This window comes from Nicotiana attenuata, unplaced genomic scaffold (genome assembly GCF_001879085.1).
Source record: "Nicotiana attenuata strain UT unplaced genomic scaffold, NIATTr2, whole genome shotgun sequence".
Taxonomy (NCBI): domain Eukaryota; kingdom Viridiplantae; phylum Streptophyta; class Magnoliopsida; order Solanales; family Solanaceae; genus Nicotiana; species Nicotiana attenuata.
This window is the reverse complement of record NW_017670472.1, coordinates 508,961-526,402: the sequence shown is the minus strand read 5'-3', so window position 1 is coordinate 526,402 and position 17,442 is coordinate 508,961. Positions and strand designations below refer to the sequence as shown.

The following is a 17,442-nucleotide window of genomic DNA, read 5'->3' as shown; positions in this document are numbered from 1 at the left end:
TTCGCGCTTCGCGCGGTTAAATTAACAACATTATATTTATTCATTATGAATTAATTCATAATTACAAAAATAGCAAATCATAATTCAAAATTCATTATTGGTACTTCGCGCGGTTTTCTGGAAGAACACAAATGACATTGCAAAAATAATTTTTTTGTGTGAATTTTGTTGAGAAAAATGAAGAATCGTGATAAATGGTGAATTACATTCTTATTTATATAAATCAGGCTATTAATACCATACCAATAATAATTTAGCCAAGTAAAACAATGAAAGCAAAGGCACAAATATATTTACTTCTAAATCTTTTTGAATGAGAATTTACAATATAATTCGAATAAAAACTATTTCATGTCATACTATATCACCATTCAGTATTTCAAAATTACCATCAAATGCGCTTGAAAGTGACGCTCTTCGGAAGTCTTAATTTCACATTAAGTTCTTGAATATAACAACAACGAAAAAAGTAAAAATCTATTGATTGAAAAGAAAATAAAGAAAAAGGGTTAGTTACCCCAAAAAGGGTTATCACGTATAAGGGAAAAATCAAAAGTTTAAGTGAGCGGAAAGAAAAGTAAAGNTCATTTAATAGTGAATTTATTTTGAATATTTTCCTCATAATTTGTTCTGAAAATATTTCTCAAGTAAAAGGGATTAGGTTTCGATTAATATTTTACTTTAGTTCTTCTAGGACAATAGAAGGCAAAGTTAATTTTTTTCTACTAATTTTAGAAATGCATTAACCGTTTCTAGTAACTTTATAAATAGTTTAGTAATATTTTTATTATATTACACTATAGCAGATATATTTGGTTAAATTTTCTCAAATAGTAATTCCGATGTATAAATTAATTTATATGCTTTTGAGTAAATGATTTTTTAATAGACATCTTGTTATTTGATTTTCTTCTTTTTATTTGAAGTCCAATTTTTACGCATACAATATAAGATGTATAAAAGAAAAACGAAACTAATCGAAGTGCAAAAACGAATTAATCAAAGGAGGAAAAAAATATAAGAACAAACCATACCAACTTTTCGTGTTTAAAGACAAAATTGAACTAAAAAATTCATGTTGTACTTTTGAATTTCTTCCTTTTATTTGAAATCTAATTTTTATACACGTGATATAAGATGTGATTTCGTTATTTCAAGTTTTCAATTTTTGTAAGGAAAACAGAATTCAAAGTAAAAAGAATAAAAGAACAAACAATGCCAAGTTTCCATGTTAAGACTGGATCAAATTAAAAAAAAAATTCATGTTGTTGTTTTTAGTTTCACTCTTGTGCTGTTTTTTATTTCCATTTTTTCACCTCCCCACCCCCATAGTTGTTATTACACTCCAAAAATTTAAAATTCTACCACAATATTGTGATAACAATTAAACTTTTTCTGCCTTAGTGTATGATAAATATATTTTAAATTCTTCACATCCCATTCATTATAATATTACTGCATGAACCTGCAAAGGTTTTACTATAAATTATGCATTACTCGAATTTATTTTGTAGAGACAAAAACTTCATTTACTAACAGAAAAATCAAGCAAGAAAAGAGATGGGGAAGGGAGGAAAATAATAAACTATTTAATATTCTTTTCTATTTCTTGTGAATTTAAACTTGTATGCGAAGCGTGTTTTTATCTTCTCACAAGCAACTTCAGCATAGCCAAAACTCTGCTCAAAATCCCAATTTCAAAACAGTTCTAACAACATCTTCAAAATCAAAATAATCCAAATGCAACAAAATTAACCTTCAAAGTCAACCAAACCTAAAATATCAAACAATGAATTTACAATAAATATAACACCAGAGACTAACATGCTAACCACAATAGATATTTTAATTTTCAACAATTCAAGGAGAAAAAGTCTTCAAACATAAAGCGCAATACTTCCAACTAACCTAAATAACTCAAAAAGGGGTTTACAGTATATGTGTGGTTATAAAAGCTTCTCACTAAGGATAGAATTGGGAATTTAAGCTAAATTATTTCTAAATTTAGAAAGGGGTCTTTTTGAAACGGACCAAAAAGGAAATAGGTTCACATAAATTGAAACGGAGGGAGTAATGTCAAAAGCCAAATAAAAAAAAAAGAAGTAAAATAAGGGGAGAAGGCAAAAAGCTGATGGCAACACCAAAAAATAATCTTTGAGATGCATCTTCACAGCCTTCGGCTTCTTCTCCGCCATAGTTTTATCATCGAAGGATTTCTCCAACACTGGCTTCTTCTCAGTCTTATGCCTGCCCTTAGGGCTTTGGATTTTATAGAGAGAAATAAAAAAATATTCTAAGAAAACGAATACAGAGGGATTTGAGGAAAAAAAAAAAATAGAGTAATAATGAGGGAGAAATAACGGAAGAGATGTAAAGAAGAAAGATGAATTTGAAGAAAAGGAGCAAATAGAGTAATAATGAGCATAAAGAAAAAGGAAGAAAGAGAGATGAAATGGATTTGATGAATAGCAATAAAAGGAGTAATAATGACAAAGAGATTTTATTTTTTTGACAGAAAATAAGAAAAAAGTTCAAAAATCCGAAAAAAAAAGATAAACTATCATACTGATTAAAGAAGCAGTGGTGCCTCTCTCAGCCTAACATTGACATTTTTCTTTATTGTCATTTTTTTGATATTTTTCCTTTTAACACCGATGAAAAAAAGTCTTCCAATAAAGAAAATTGAAAAGCTGAACCGTCGTTTATTTTCCCTGCAAAAGAAATGGTCGCTTCTTTTACTGCTCTTCTCTTCATCCTTTTTGCAAATCTTCTCTTCCTTTATAGTCAGTGGCGGAGCCAGGATCTTCACGAAGGGGGTTCAAAAAAATTTTTTGTAGCTAGTGGGAATTGAACCCATGATCTTATGTAAATTTTAAACACCCTTGACCACTAAACTGCACTTTTGGATTGTGTTAAGGGTGTTCAAAACTTAATATATAGAGGTAAAAAATAGATTTTGCCTTATATATACAGTGTAATTTTTCGGCAAAGGGTGTTCGGGTGAACACCCTTGCGCCCCCCTAAATCCGCCCCTGTTTATAGTGTCTACTTCTTTTCCTCTTCTTCCTCCCCTCGCCAATTCTCGTTTGTTGCTCAATATTTTAATTTTTGGAATCTAGCAACCCAAAGAAAAAATAGAAATTTTAATAAGGTATTCTCTTATAAAATTATGGCATTGTTATTCAATCGTAGTTTAAAATATTTTTTTCCACCAAGGAAATGGAATTTTACAATATAGATACACAAAAAGTAGAATTAACTTGTTAATAAGCATAAACAATTTTTTTTTTCAAAGTTGTGTTTGGCCAAGTTTTTAGAGTAAAAAAACTATTTTTGTATAGAAGCAGAAGCAATTCTAGAGAAGCTAGAAAAAAATAATTTCTCTCCAAAAGTACTCTTTTGGAAAGCACTTTAAAGAAAAATACACTTAGAATCACTTTTTAAAAACTTGTTCAAACACTAATTACTGATCAGAAGTGTTTTTTAAATTAATTAGCCAAGCACAAACCATTTCTTACAAAAAAATATTTTTGAGAAAAAGCATTTCTCAATATAAACTGATTTTAAAAGCTTGGCCAAACAGACTATTAGACTTGCTAAAAAGCAAAAAAAAAAAAATATGGAGAAAAATTGGAAAAAGAACATAACACATAGTATTTGCTAACCTCGAGTCCATCTCTGAGAGCATCTAGTTGACAAAAAAAAAAAAGAAACAAAGAAAATCAAAATTCAAAAGAATAACACAAAAGCACAAAATAAAGAAATTTAAGAAAAATAATCAAAATTACCTGCCAATTAACAAAACAAAAGGAAAATATAAACGCACACTATAAAATCGTCATACTCTCACTAATGACCAAAACAATAATTTTAAAGCCTGTCAAAAATTATTACTCCTCTTTTCCACTGAACATCTTTAATATCAACATATGGAAACAAAAAAAATCACAAAAAGGTAATAAGCACAACGTAATAATGAATGAAAATTACCTTCTGATTAACAACAAAAAAAAAAGAAAAATAGGCAGAGTGTAAGTTTACCAATGCAAGCAAATCTTTTATTGGTAGTTCAGCATTAGAGTGTAAGAAGGATAAAGAAACTTCTGCTTTGAAATCTTTTATTAGTCGCTAGAATTACCACCTAAAAAACGTGATTCTGCTTTGCAATTTTTTTTAATCTCACCCTAAGAAAAAATCGAAAAAGCACAAACCCTCTCTTTCATATTACTGCCTTCTGCAGTAACATAGTGGTAGAGATTTGGCGTTGCTTTACTCTCTCATTAAATAGGTGGAAAGAAGAGGAAAAGACGTTACTATTTTTCAATGGAAAAGACGTAATTCATGAAAGAACAAAAGAAGAGGAAGAGGCGTAGGTATAATTAAAGAGTATTTATAAGACGTCACTTTTGGTTTTTTTAAATAAGCACATAAAAATTAAAAGAATATATGAGAAAAAAAGGCAAAAAAAGGAGAAAAAAGATAAATAGAATCCTTGGCCAAAGAGAGGTGCCAACTCATCTTCTATTGTCCCAACTTTATATATATATATATATATATAGATATATATAGATTCTACTTTATCTTTCTTCAAGGAAGATGTATAATCATACATGAAAAACAGTTGAAGGAGTTGATAGAATATGGTATGGCCTGATTTGGGATTATTTAAACAAATCTTTTTTTTTAAAAAATTCATATCACTTATTGAATTTAATTGATAAGCATCAAGAGGTGAAGATCACTTTTAAATGCTGAATTTGATTTTATAAACAAATACTTACGTTTTGAAGCGAATTGTGTCACCTAAAAAAAAATTATTCGTAAGAATTTTTTATTTATTTAATGTTTATATTAGGCTAGGCTCTGTAAACCTAACACAAGCATTTTTAATAATCAATTTTCCTTTGGGGTGCCGCTCTTTTACAGATCATGCATGAACGCGGAATGCCTTGTGCATCAGGCTGCCTTTTTTTTATCGTATTTTTTGCTAGGAGAAGAATGAACGGCTAAAATGAATAGAGAGAGAGAGAGACAAGGATTTTGTTTAGGGAAGGATATTAGGAAATAATTATCAAAAATATTGATAAATCATGTAGGGGCCAAGCAAATATTTTATTTTAGAACAAGTTGATAGGAGTTGGCTGATTTTGTATGATTGTCAATTTAATATTATCAAAACAGACGACTCAACTCATGCAAACTTAGTCAAATCGAATTATTGAGTTATAGCTTAATACTTTTGGATCTAAGTAAATCTTAAACAAATTCAATTATAGTTTGTCTAAACTCAACTTATTTAATTCGTTTAAACCTAATCAATCTCACTTATTTGACACGTTAGGGTGCCTATTTGGACGCATAAAAAGTATAATATGCTAACCATCAAAATTTTTGGTTAGAATCTTTGAGATTTAAATCATTTCTCAACTCATTCTAACCTAAGTAAAATTTGAATGAGTTGACTTTACTTACTCAACTTTAAAGTTGGGATCTTTACACATAGCTGGTCATATTTGTTGTTTACATTTTCTAGCCATATACATAGATCATACATTATTTACACAATTATACACATGTAATACATAAATTATGCATATATTATACCTCCACCAGCTTTTTTTAAATTTACACGGTTGGGTGGGCTGCTATTTGGGGTAATTATTCTTTAAAGTTCAACTCAAAATTTAGAACATAAGAATCTGATTATTTTGAAGCCCTTTAGACTCATCATCATCATAAAATGATACAGTAGATTAATAGAACATACAGTAATCTACCAAGTTGCATTTGTTGTATAGACAACAGAATCCAGTTTCTAAAATGAATATACAAAATGCAGCACAATTAAAAAAAATGCACCACAAACCAATCAAACATACACTAAAATATCGAAAGAGGAATTAATTGTGAAGACAACAGAATCAAGTTGGCTTCTTTGCTATCTCTAGACTATCTATCTTGACCACATCCTTTTTTTGGCGTCCCTCTCTTTAGCTCCCTGAACAACGGGCTCTCTGCTTGTTTTATTACGAATCAGTGGCCTCTGAGCATTGGTGGTAGTTGTAGTTGTTGGCTTCATTCCTCTTGGAACACCACTAGCAAATGGTTTAGGTGGATCAGATTGCCTGCCCCTTCTATCACTTGCTGATACGGCAGCAGCATTGTTCTCTGCTTCGCCATTTCTAGACAACCGCTTCCTTCTGGACTCTTGGAGGAAATCCTGTTCTGTCCTGTTATGTACTGAGGAAGTTGGCAAAATACCATTGTTCTCTGTTTCACTATTTGTTGACAACCGCTTTCGTCTAACTTGTTGGACAGAGTCCTTTCCCTTCAGGAAGTTAGGCTGCTGGCTTGCCTGGCGATTCAGAGAATTTGAGCTCCTCAAAATACGTTGCTCAATTTCACTTGTTAAATTTTCTTCTTTGCTTTCAAGTGGGATTGATCTTAAAGAGTTGGCCTCAGAATCTATAACAGGCACGCATGCCAATTGTTGTTCTATAACAGGCACGCATGCCAACTGTTGTTCTTTCTCCTTGATCTTGTCTTCAAGTTCCTTAATCTGGAAGTGTAAGACATTGTCATATCATGACGGTTTGGCCAAATCAAGTCCATAATAACATTGTTATGTTTCACTCTTGTCAATATCATAGAATAAAAGCAACATACCTTCTGACGGAGTAGAATGCATTCCTCTGCATTTTGTTCTTTTGCTTTCAGTTTTTCCTCGAGCTCCTCAACCTGAAAAACCAGGAAATACTGCGTCACTTTTAGGTTCTTGCTAAATTTTATGGGAAACTTCAATCTGGTAATATGCTTGAGAATGAGAACTTTATGTTGAAGGATTGTTATGTTTCACTCTTGTCATGTTTCACTCTTGTCAATATCATAGAATAACAGCAATATACCTTCTGACGGAGTAGAATGCATTCCTCTGCATTTTGTTCTTTTGCTTTCAGTTTTTCCTCGAGCTCCTCAACCTGAAAAACCAGGAAATACTGCGTTACTTTTAGGTTCTTGCTAAATTTTATGGGAAACTTCAATCTGGTAATATGCTTGAGAATGAGAACCTTATGTTGAAGGATATTAGACTGAGACGCGAACTCTTGCTCCCGCTCTTTCAGCTTGATCTCGAGATCCTTGACCTGCTTTTATTAGCATTAAACAAATGGACTTATGAATATCAAATGTGTGTCCTATATAATAAGACTTCTGCAAATAAAATTGCTATTAGCCAATTGAAAGAACCTTATTGTTGAGGCTTTCAGACTCAAATTGATGTTGCTGCCTCATCTTGTTCTCTAGCTCTGAAACCTGTATCAGAAGATACAAAAAGTAAAATCAGAATGATATGCAAAGCATTACCATATTAATCCATATTGAAATCACAATGATATGCAAAGCATTTCCTTCGATAGTGTTGGTTAGTTTTCTTTAAAGTTTAAGAGAAGCCAAACAAAGATTTTGAGCGCTTATTGATGAGAATCATAGCAATACATCTTCAGTTTTTGTGACTATATTTTTCCTATGGTGTCTATTAAGAAATGATCTCTTTAATGATTTTGAAAAGAAATAAATAGCTAAGGGGCTTGGCAAACCGTAAAAGTTAAAAGGACATGGTGCAGAAGAAAAAGACATACACCAAGTATGTAATAGCAGCAAGTTCCTCCAAATTCACAAAAAAAATATGAAGGAAATGCATTCCCTAGCATAACTGGTAAAAGACTTCGCCACTTTATTAGCAAGCTTATCTGTGATAAAGGAAGATGTATCAGTTTGATCCCCTTGAATATTACAGTCCTTTTATTATTTTGAAGAGAGAAAGACAATTTGTCTCGACCTTCTGTTCACTAAATTGTACAAGTCTCCTCCTATTTGGATTTTTATCAGAGAGACGAATTAGATCTTACTTAGGAAGACAATTAATCATCTTACACCAAGTCAGCTTCAAGATCACAAAAGAAAGATAAATTAGCTCAAGGAACTCATTTATAAAAACTACCAAAGGGATGCTCATAAGGTTTTGCCAAATATGCAAATCACCCAAAATCTGAATCATATGCTATCCTGCCTCTTATCCCTTGAGGTCTTGCCAAATTGGACATGATTCAATTTTCTTTAAGTCAAATTCAGATATAGGACACTATACCTAAATATGAAGGCACTAACTTAGCCAGAGGGCACATATTATTTTTCACTCTTTTCCCAAATCACTCTTTGGTCCTTTAAAAGAAGTTGGCCGAAGTGGCTTTAAACCTTTCCCAACTACTGCTAGTAATTAACTGTTTGCTAGTATTTGAGAGCTTTAAGACTGGATGCTGCTGTTAAAAATTTGACTTATTATGAATGTATATCTCCTAGTTAAACACTGACACACTGTTTATTGTAAAGGCTAGTTGTTCTAGAATGCTGCTATGTATGTTAACTCTGAAATTATACTATTCTGATGAGACTAATGTCATCTTTTGAGGGACAGAGAATGCAACGATCACTCTAATTAGATATACGGACAACAAAAGACAGGAAACCTAATTAGATATAGAACAAAGCTTAATCATCATTTGTAAGTAAGCAGAATATGATTCGATTAAAGGATACCTTCTGTTGCAGAGCAGCACAAGTTTCTTCCCGTCCCTTTAATCTCTCTGAAAGCTGTGAAAGTTGTTTCTCTGATTGACCATGTAATGATGTCTTTAAATTGAGCTGGCTTTCCAGTTCCTTAATCTTATCCTGTTGATTTTTGTTAACGTGTTCTTTCCCTTTAGCCTTACTCTCTAAGTTCTGTAGGCTTTCCTCAAGTTTCTTCAGGGACTCATCTTTGGATTTAGCTTCCTGCCTTGCTTTGTCAAGCTGCCAACAAAAAAGAACAACAACGAAAAAGAAGAGAGGATTACAATAAGTGGTTGAGTAGCATTTTGTACCTAAGAATTCTTATAGGCAGATGAACGGAAAACTACACTTGGAAAACATTCTACAAACCATCATTTTCAACTTTTGGAGCTCGCTGGTATCAACTTGTTTCCTTACAGGACCCAACTCAATTCCTCTAACTCTTGTCGCAAAGTTCAATGAACTTATAGTTTCACTTAAATCCTTATCAGAAGGGCTGATTTGCACAAACATCAAGGCTTTTGAATCTCCGCCTATAGGAAAGAGCCAAGTAAGTACAAACTTAGAAGAAAAGGTGAACTTTGAAGATCGGAATCTTACAGCTTTGAACACTATGGATATTTGGAAACCAAATTTCACTATGCCCTAGAGGTTAAAGAACTATTTAATTACCTAATGAATCTTGCAGAAGATGTGTCAGCTTGGAGTTCCTATTGACAAAGGTAGAACGTCAGCATGAATATTCAATGACCCAACTGTAACCTTCAGGCAATAAAGATCGCATATTACCTGTATGGAATATGGTTGCTTCTATTTGCTAAAGCAGATATTACGTCTCCTAGAGCTGAAAGTGACCTATTGATATTTTGAGCTTCCTTCAGCCTATCGCCTTGGGCATCAGTCTTTGCAAGCCTCTCACTACCAGCTAAATCCACAAGCCAAAGCTTGCTCTTTGTGCACTCACCATTAATCAAATTATTGGCTGTTACCATAATACAAAGCATGCTGGAAAAAAGTGGAAAAGATTGGCCAAAAAATAGTTAGTTAGTGAAACTAGATCAGTGAAATGAGCTACAAGAAGACAGTTAGAAACTCAATCTATTTTACCAGTGAGAACGGCTACTGTGCTCATTCACGTTGTTAGATCCAACAGCCCGTGCACTACTTCCAGTCTGTAGCACATTCCAGACTTCTTCTATGTTCTCTACTTTGGCTTCCACAACTCCTGGAATGTGATGAAGCCCTTCCGTAGCTTGTTTTATTTCCAACCTAAAACAATTTCATCAAGTTAACAGTCAATCAGAAACCTTATTGCGCCAAAGTAACAAGATTTCACTTGTGGCACATGACAAAATAGAGAATATAAGAGAAGAAGAACTATACTTTTTTGATGTTGTAGGTGGAGACAATAGGTCCCTGATCTGTTCATTGTAAACTTCAAGCACGCTAACTGATATGTCATAGGTGAAAGTTTCACTCCTCTCCTTCGCAATTTTGAACAACTCTTCGAGAGTCCGATAGTTGACTCCCCTGTTCCCTTTAGTACCTTCCATGGTGAATGTTTTGCCTGTTCCCGTTTGTCCATAGGCAAAGATACATACGTTGTAACCGTCTAAAACTGAAATAACCATAGGTGAAGCATCGGCATAGACAACACCTGTTAAAAGACAAGATAAAACTATTAGTGGGAGAAAACCTTTTCTATTATTTGTTTTTCTCAAGCTTGTATTCACTAAGTTGTGCTGAGGGAACACCTTGGTCATCCCTGGGTGTATATACACGGTCAAATTTGAATGTTTTTTTCATGGAGCTGCTATTTAAGATTCCAAGTTCTCCATCGTTGGCTGCATCAAAGTCCACAACCGTTGAGCACCCATTTGAGACTTCAATTTTGCTTAATGGACGGCAACGGCAAAATACTCTAATATTCCCTGGAAAAGATGGCTTGTCGTGAATAAGTAAAAAGAAAAAAAGAAGAAGAAAGGAAATCATAATTTTATTAACTTCCATCAACGATTTAATGATTATTCGAAGGAAAAGCATTGCAACCTTTCGCCTCCTGAACTTCATTGAAGAGCTTTCTCCTCTTTGCTTGCTCTTCGTTATACTTCATCTTAAGATCTTCATATTGTTCAACTGCAGATTATACAGAGAGACTATTCAGTCCATGATTCAATGCTAGGTTATGGTGATTTGAGAATAATACAAACTAACCCAATGACTGAACTGCGAACACCATTTTATTCAGATCCGGGATTGAATCTGCACACTCATGTGCCTCACGAGAGAGCTGGGAGTGCTCCTGTTTCATTTTCTGCATTGTTTTTTTCCAGAATGTCACACATGCAATAACTTTCAGACTACATTGATAACCTCTAAGAAATTACAAGGCTGTCATTGTCTAGGAATTTCCGAAGTACCTTTACTTTCATGTCTAAATCATTGATTGCCATGTGCCAATAGTACTTGTCACGCTCGTACTTGGTTGACATCTCTGTCAAATTCTTAGCTTGTTTCTCCAATTTCTGATCTGTTAAAGGTTGACGTTGCTTCAAATTATTGTATAAAAACTAAAGATAATGTCATAGACTCATCAATAAACTAAAGAGATAGCCCAATCTAACCACCTATAACTGGACTCTGTGCACTAAAAGCAGACAGAAAACTCTGTCAGTAGTCATCCAATATTCAGTCTATGGAAATTGGCATGCAAATAGCCTTTCCTTTTTTTAGAAGAGAAAAATTTCTATCATCATTAATTCACCTTGAAGGTAGGAATGATTCTTCCAGATAGTATAACAAACCAAATAGGAAATCTAATTAAGAGAAGTATCAATACAAGATTTATGTAAAAAGGAAAAACGATCTTAATGTGAGAAGCTGAAGTGGTTTGACAAACCACCCTTTCTGGAAGTCTATATAGGCTTTCAAGAAATGAACACCTATTAGCAAAAGTGACATTTAAAGCAAATGTTTTTATTCAACCACTTCAAATGCCAGCATACATATTTCTGATAATACTATCAAGATCTACAAGAGAAAGCCCTGAATTGATTTTCGGAGTCATATATGATCCTAGTTCCCACTAATGAAACCTGAACAAAATAAAAATTAGTATAGGTTTTATATTCATATCCCTTACCAAGTGAATACGTATCAAATGTCTTATTGTCCAGCTCCATCCGAACCTTCTCTAGTTGCTGGTTAGCTGCAGTATAAGACATCCAAGATTGATAACATTCATCCGTCTTGCGCTCCAATAATTCACCAAGCTCTTGTATTTTCTTCTCGTACTTGGCTGTTGCCTGCAATCTTGCCACTTTTTTCTGCATTCATCCAAGTGGTCAAGCCTAAGCCATGGAAATTTCAACAGTCTTACAGGTAACATTTTCTGGATCTGTTATGACATACCTGCGCGGATGGAATATCTATCTCCGCTGCGCAGTTTCTGCATGTAAGGCGGTCATGTTCTGCTTGAGAAGCTGCAGTTCAGTCAAAGATAGCTCCAGAAATTAGCTCCCCCTCAACTCTTTTAACTCCATTCAACAAATTAATCAAATAGTTAGAGGCGACTGGAGAAATACCTGACACTTCTGGTGCTTTCCTTATGCAAATCCCACTAACCACAGGACTGCCAATAATGCCTTCAAATTTTATCAAAAGTACCCCATTGTCTTTGATGGAAACTCTTGAGTCAACTAATTGCAGAGGTTTATTGGCTCCAACAACAGAGAAGATGTCAAAATCAGACACAACCTGCATATTGTTACAACTTCTTAATTCTAAATCAAAACAAAAGGCACCAACAAGTAACGTTCCATGCCAAATTAAACTTGCCTTTTCATCTTGTAGAAAGACGTTGAACACTCTCATCCCTTTAGGCCCATTAACATTTATAATCTCGACAAAATGAAGATCAACAAAGTAATTTCCTGGTGTAAGATTGTCAATCCGATAACAGAAGTTTCCTAATCGTGCTGACTGGTAAATAAAAGCATGTTCACCACCCTCCGTTATGAACTCCTCCGTTTGAAATGTATCTCCACCTTGGTAAAAGTTATCAGCCAGAAAGCTCAGACTGGAATCCAACTCTACTGAAGTCTCCGATCCAGCATTAAGAAAAAGCACAAGGTCCTCTAATTTCAACAAACCATGTAAAAATGTCAGTCTATAGTTTACTAAACATAGTAGCCTCAAAAGGTAAAGCACGAAGAGAAGAGAAAGACTAAGAAAAAGAAAATGTGTGTAACACATAGAACTGTTTCATAACAACTTATAATCAGAGGCGGATTCAGGATTTAAACTTTACGGGTTCAGATTCGCAATTCTATCGCATCTCATCAAATTTAATGGCTTCAAATTTATTATTTGTACATATTTATTGATTTTTTGGGCAAAAATATAGGGTATGAGCGAAAGCTATGGGTTCAGTTGAACCCATAGCTTCTACACTAAATACGCCTCTGCTTATAATATTCCCTTTAATTGACTTTCTGAAGATGAGAAGAGCTTTTTTTATGTAGTTAAGCTAAGTTCTATATTAAGTTCATGTTCTTTTCACCAAGTGCTCAAACTCATGTCACAAACTGTTAAAAAAAGATACGACAACAACTACACCTAAGTCCCAAACAAGTTGTGGTCGGCTATTTAAAAAATTAATCAGTGTATTTAACATAGATATTAAATTACAAGTCTATTTAACATCAATTGAAATAAAAATCCCCACTTCCCCGCGAACCATGTACTTTGCATTTAGCAAGATCCCATTTTTGCTAATCTTAGACTAAACCCTAACTTAAGCACAAGAAAATCAAATCGAAGAGATTAATGATTTTGTCAAACCTGTACAGCTAGGTCTTGTAAACCCACTTGGGATTAGTTTTGAACCGGAGTCACAGACCATCGAATCGGCTAAAAACTGAAATGTTTCATCTTGATCTAAGGGTTTTTCCCATTCAAAATTCTTGGGTAAATCTTGAAAAGGGGTTTCTGGGTTTTGCTCAAAAGGGTTAAATTGAATACTGTCCATGATCAATTTTGTAATGGGTGTCTGAAAATCTGAGAATCCTGAAAAGCAAAGAGTGGAAAAAGCTTAAAGATTAAGTCTTTAATGGAGGTGTTTTTTGGGTATTTCTTGTGGCGGAAATGTTTCATTCAAATTTCAATCTTCTGACCGTTCAAAAGGAAAAAGATGATTACCGTTACTTTTGAAGTCTGGGTCAACTTTGGGCCTAGCTGAATTGGGCCGAGGAAGTCCAAGAGATTAATTTTGGGCTTGAATGTACGCAGGATTAAAATGGGGCATTTGCATATATACCCATTTTTGGGTCCACCGTTGAATTTATACCCATATTGCACAAAACTTTAGTTCAATCTCTTTAATGCAATTTTAGAAATCAAATCTTAAATTCTCATATCTTTCAACTGCAACTTCAGAAATTCAAATCTTAAGTAGTTCTATTTTTTAGTACAACTTTAGATTCAAGTTCTTCTATCTTTCAATTGCAATTTTAGAAAATTCAAATCTAAAGTAGTTCAATTTTTCAGTACAAGTTTACACAACTTCATATTCAAATCAGATTTAAAATCTGACTCTTAAGTAGTTCAATTTTCAATACAACTTCAGACAACTTCATATTCAAAATCTAAAGTTCTGAAACATAAACTCTTTCTTCGAATTTCAACAATCAAACATATGATTCAACACACAAATCTTTTCCAAATGAGCTCAGATTTGAAACATAACTTTCAAATATCATAAAGAACAAATCTCAATTATCAAATTGTTAAAACAACAACAAATTTAACAAACCCATTTTGCAACTAAGAAGAAGAAGAAGAAGAAGAAGAAGAAGAAGAAGAAGAAGAAGAAGAAAGCATCAGCGAAGAAAAAGAGAAAAATATATGTTATATGAAGTTATTAAAAAATTGGGTATCAGTTAAACATTTTTTTAAAAGTTGGTACAAATTCAATCGATGGTGCAAAACTGGGAACCACATGAAAATTTTACGGATTAGATTCTTTGATCACAAAAAAAGTGGAATTTATGGGTAAAACTTACTTGCACGATGTATTTTACACCAAATCAATTAGTGCAAGATTTATTATATTCTTACTTTAATTTTTAACTAGTACAGTTAAATCACTGTGACGTACAAATTGTATTTGAAGCTGTATTTTGAATATTGAATGAGTTACTAACTCATTTTCTGCAATTGCGGCTTACAAATTACATTCAGTAATTAAGTTTTATATATCTCATTTGTTGAATGCTATTTATTTTTATTATATACCTCCTTATCCTTTTGTTCGAGCCACGTGCTCCATTTTTTTTTTTGGAAATTCATAGCCGTTACTCTTCGAGTGCGTATTAGGTAACCTGCTCACCAGACAATAGTTCACAAATGAGTTGCATTAGGCAATTTTCAGTGTGACAGCTCTGAGTAAGGAGGGAGAATATTGTTTATATTTTACCAATGCGATTGGCACATTTATGAGAATTCCCACAATAACAACATAGTAATGAAATTGATCGGCCAAAAGTGCATTTAAATATGCGCAACACTTAACTTTTTATTTTCGTTTTCCAGTCACAGCTCACAACATTTATATATGCATAGTGTATACGGTGGAAATCAGGGCTACCCAATTTCATCCTTTGATAAAAAAAGAGATACCACGTCGAAAGGTCAGGACGTCGAGTCCAGGGTCGGAGTTTCTTTCCAAGATCGGGGTCGATATTGGGCGAGATATCCGCAACAGATCGAAGATCGTGGCGTGAATTTCGGAATGGATTGATCTTCGGCGGTTAATCAGTTATCAAATATGATTTTCTACTATAATTAAAAGTGTACCTTGTTTAGAACTCCTCTATTATATAAAGAGGGATCCCATTCATTTGTAGGCATCATTGTTCAGTGATAAGAAGATATACGTTCATTACTTCCTTGCTATTTCGCTTACGGTTCGTCAAAGTTGCTTTATCATTTGCTATTCCTATTATGACACCTCGAGACTATCACAAGTCGAGGTCGAAATTTGGCTAGCATACTGGTTTGATTTATTTTATTCTCTAATTTATCTATTTAATTCCTTGTTTATCAATTGGTATTGGATTGAATCACATATCCTTAAAACCAATAAGTTTAATTGTTACTCAAAATTCTGGGTAAACAGTTTGGCGCCCACCGTGGGGCTAAGGATAATAGTGATTGTCCGGTGCTGATTCTGATGACACACGTTATTTCACGTTTGTTCTTGTCAAGTATTTTTGCTCTCAGGTTAAAACATGTCAAACTCACAAAACGCACCCATACATGGTGATGATGGTCTAGACTTTCACGGGGAAAAAGACAATGTAATTGCTCCAGGAGTCGGGGTGCTACCGGCTAATCTCGGGGGAGCACCGGTTGCAGATCCAGTCGATGTCAGTTCGCACGTTGCTCTAAATGTAGACCTAGGCGCGGACCCCGAAGGGAGTGTATGCAGGAAAGGCCGATCTGGTGGTCAAGGTACATAGGGCAAAAGAGACGGAGGAATTAGTCTCTAAGTGATATTCGAGATGCTACAGGCTCAACAGGCCGCTATTTCTCAGTTGCAAAGTCAACATGAAACTCCAAGTGGGGTCGAGCCAGAAATCACTCGTCGTACCGAGCCAGTGCCAGAAAGGTCGAATGGTAATGAATCGAGGACTGATCCTGCAATAATAAAAATGCTCGAGGAGCTCACCAAAAAAATTGAGTTAGGAGAGAAGAAAATCGAAGCTAATGATAAAAAAGTGGAAACATATAACTCCCGAGTTGATCAGATACCGGGGGCACCCCCGATCCTAAAGGATTTGGATTCCAAAAAGTTCGTGCAGAAGCCTTTTCCTCAACGTGCGGCTCCGAATCCCATTCCTAAGAAGTTCCGTATGCTGGACATACCTAAGTACAACGGGACCACCGATCCAAATGGACACATCACTTCGTACACGCGCGGAATAAAGGGAAATGACTTAGAAGATGATGAATTTGAATCTGTGCTATTGAAAAAGTCCAGAGAAACCCTTTCGAAGGGAGAAATGGTTTGGTATCACAACCTGCCACCAAATTCCATTGACTCATTTTCCATGTTAGCAGATTCTTTCGTAAAGGCACACGCGGGGTCCATAAAGGCCGCAATAAGAAAATCGGACCTTTCCAAGATAAGACAAAGGGATAACGAAATGCTGAGGTAGTTCATATCCCGATTTCAAATGAAACGCATGGAGTTTCTACCGATCATAGATGATTGGCCCGTTCAAGCTTTCACCCAAGGGTTGAACGAGCGGAGTTCGATAGCGTCACGTCAGTTGACACAAAATTTGATCGAGTATCCAGCTGTAACTTGGGCAGATGTGCACAATCATATCAATCGAAAATCAGGTTCGAGGACGACCAATTAGGAGCCCCTTCCGATTCAGTACACCCAAATAGGTCGGCAGTTAAAACCTAGAGGGGCATCGACAAGGAGCCAAGGTCGAAAAGAGAACGATATCAACCATATACCGTAGATCGAAGGAACAATGGTTCAGGATGTAATTTCGCCCAGAATGATCGAAGAAGTGATCGAGGACAGAGTTCTCGGGGACTTATGAGCAAAAGTGGTTTTGATAAGCAGGCCGATCGCATAGAGGCACCTCGATTGTTGAAATGTAACTTCAACATCGACGCAACGGGCATTTTATCGGCAATCGGAAGGATCGATGATACTAGGTGGCCCAGACCCATACAAACCGATCCTTCCCAAAGAAACCTAGATTTGATGTGCAAGTATCATGGCACGCATGGTCACAAGACCGAGGATTACAAGCA

General features: G+C 34.6%; 1 protein-coding gene across 4 annotated transcripts; it reads right to left on the bottom strand.

Moving 5' to 3' along the window:
- Positions 1-5,733: 5,733 nt before the first annotated feature.
- LOC109239923 (kinesin-like protein KIN-14R) lies at positions 5,734-13,773 on the bottom strand. Of its 4 annotated transcripts, none has more exons than XM_019406525.1 (20): positions 13,450-13,773; positions 12,445-12,743; positions 12,192-12,363; positions 12,019-12,089; positions 11,750-11,933; positions 11,028-11,137; positions 10,822-10,921; positions 10,657-10,743; positions 10,362-10,538; positions 9,991-10,264; positions 9,715-9,876; positions 9,397-9,612; positions 9,280-9,317; positions 8,977-9,140; positions 8,596-8,847; positions 7,246-7,311; positions 7,068-7,145; positions 6,906-6,977; positions 6,667-6,738; positions 5,734-6,559 (listed from the first exon to the last, which is right to left on the bottom strand). In XM_019406525.1, exons 1-20 carry the CDS (start codon positions 13,634-13,636, stop codon positions 5,954-5,956), a joined length of 3,387 nt encoding a protein of 1,128 aa, XP_019262070.1. In that variant the 5' UTR covers positions 13,637-13,773; the 3' UTR covers positions 5,734-5,953. The 4 variants fall into 4 exon arrangements, with proteins under 4 accessions (XP_019262070.1, XP_019262071.1, XP_019262072.1 ...); XM_019406526.1 differs by having other exon boundaries at positions 7,068-7,142; XM_019406527.1 differs by lacking the exon at positions 6,667-6,738.
- Between the last annotated feature and the right edge of the window lie 3,669 nt (positions 13,774-17,442).

Bases quoted from the DNA above. Each gene is read 5' to 3' on its own strand.
- LOC109239923 (XM_019406525.1), bottom strand. From the start codon at position 13,636: ATGGACAGTATTCAATTTAACCCTTTTGAGCAAAACCCAGAAACCCCT. The intron at 12,744-13,449 runs GTTTGACAAAAT...TGTTGAAATTAG, and splicing joins TACAAGACCTAGCTGTACAG to AGGACCTTGTGCTTTTTCTT. The intron at 12,090-12,191 runs GTATTTCTCCAG...ACTGAACTGCAG, and splicing joins GAAAGCACCAGAAGTGTCAG to CTTCTCAAGCAGAACATGAC.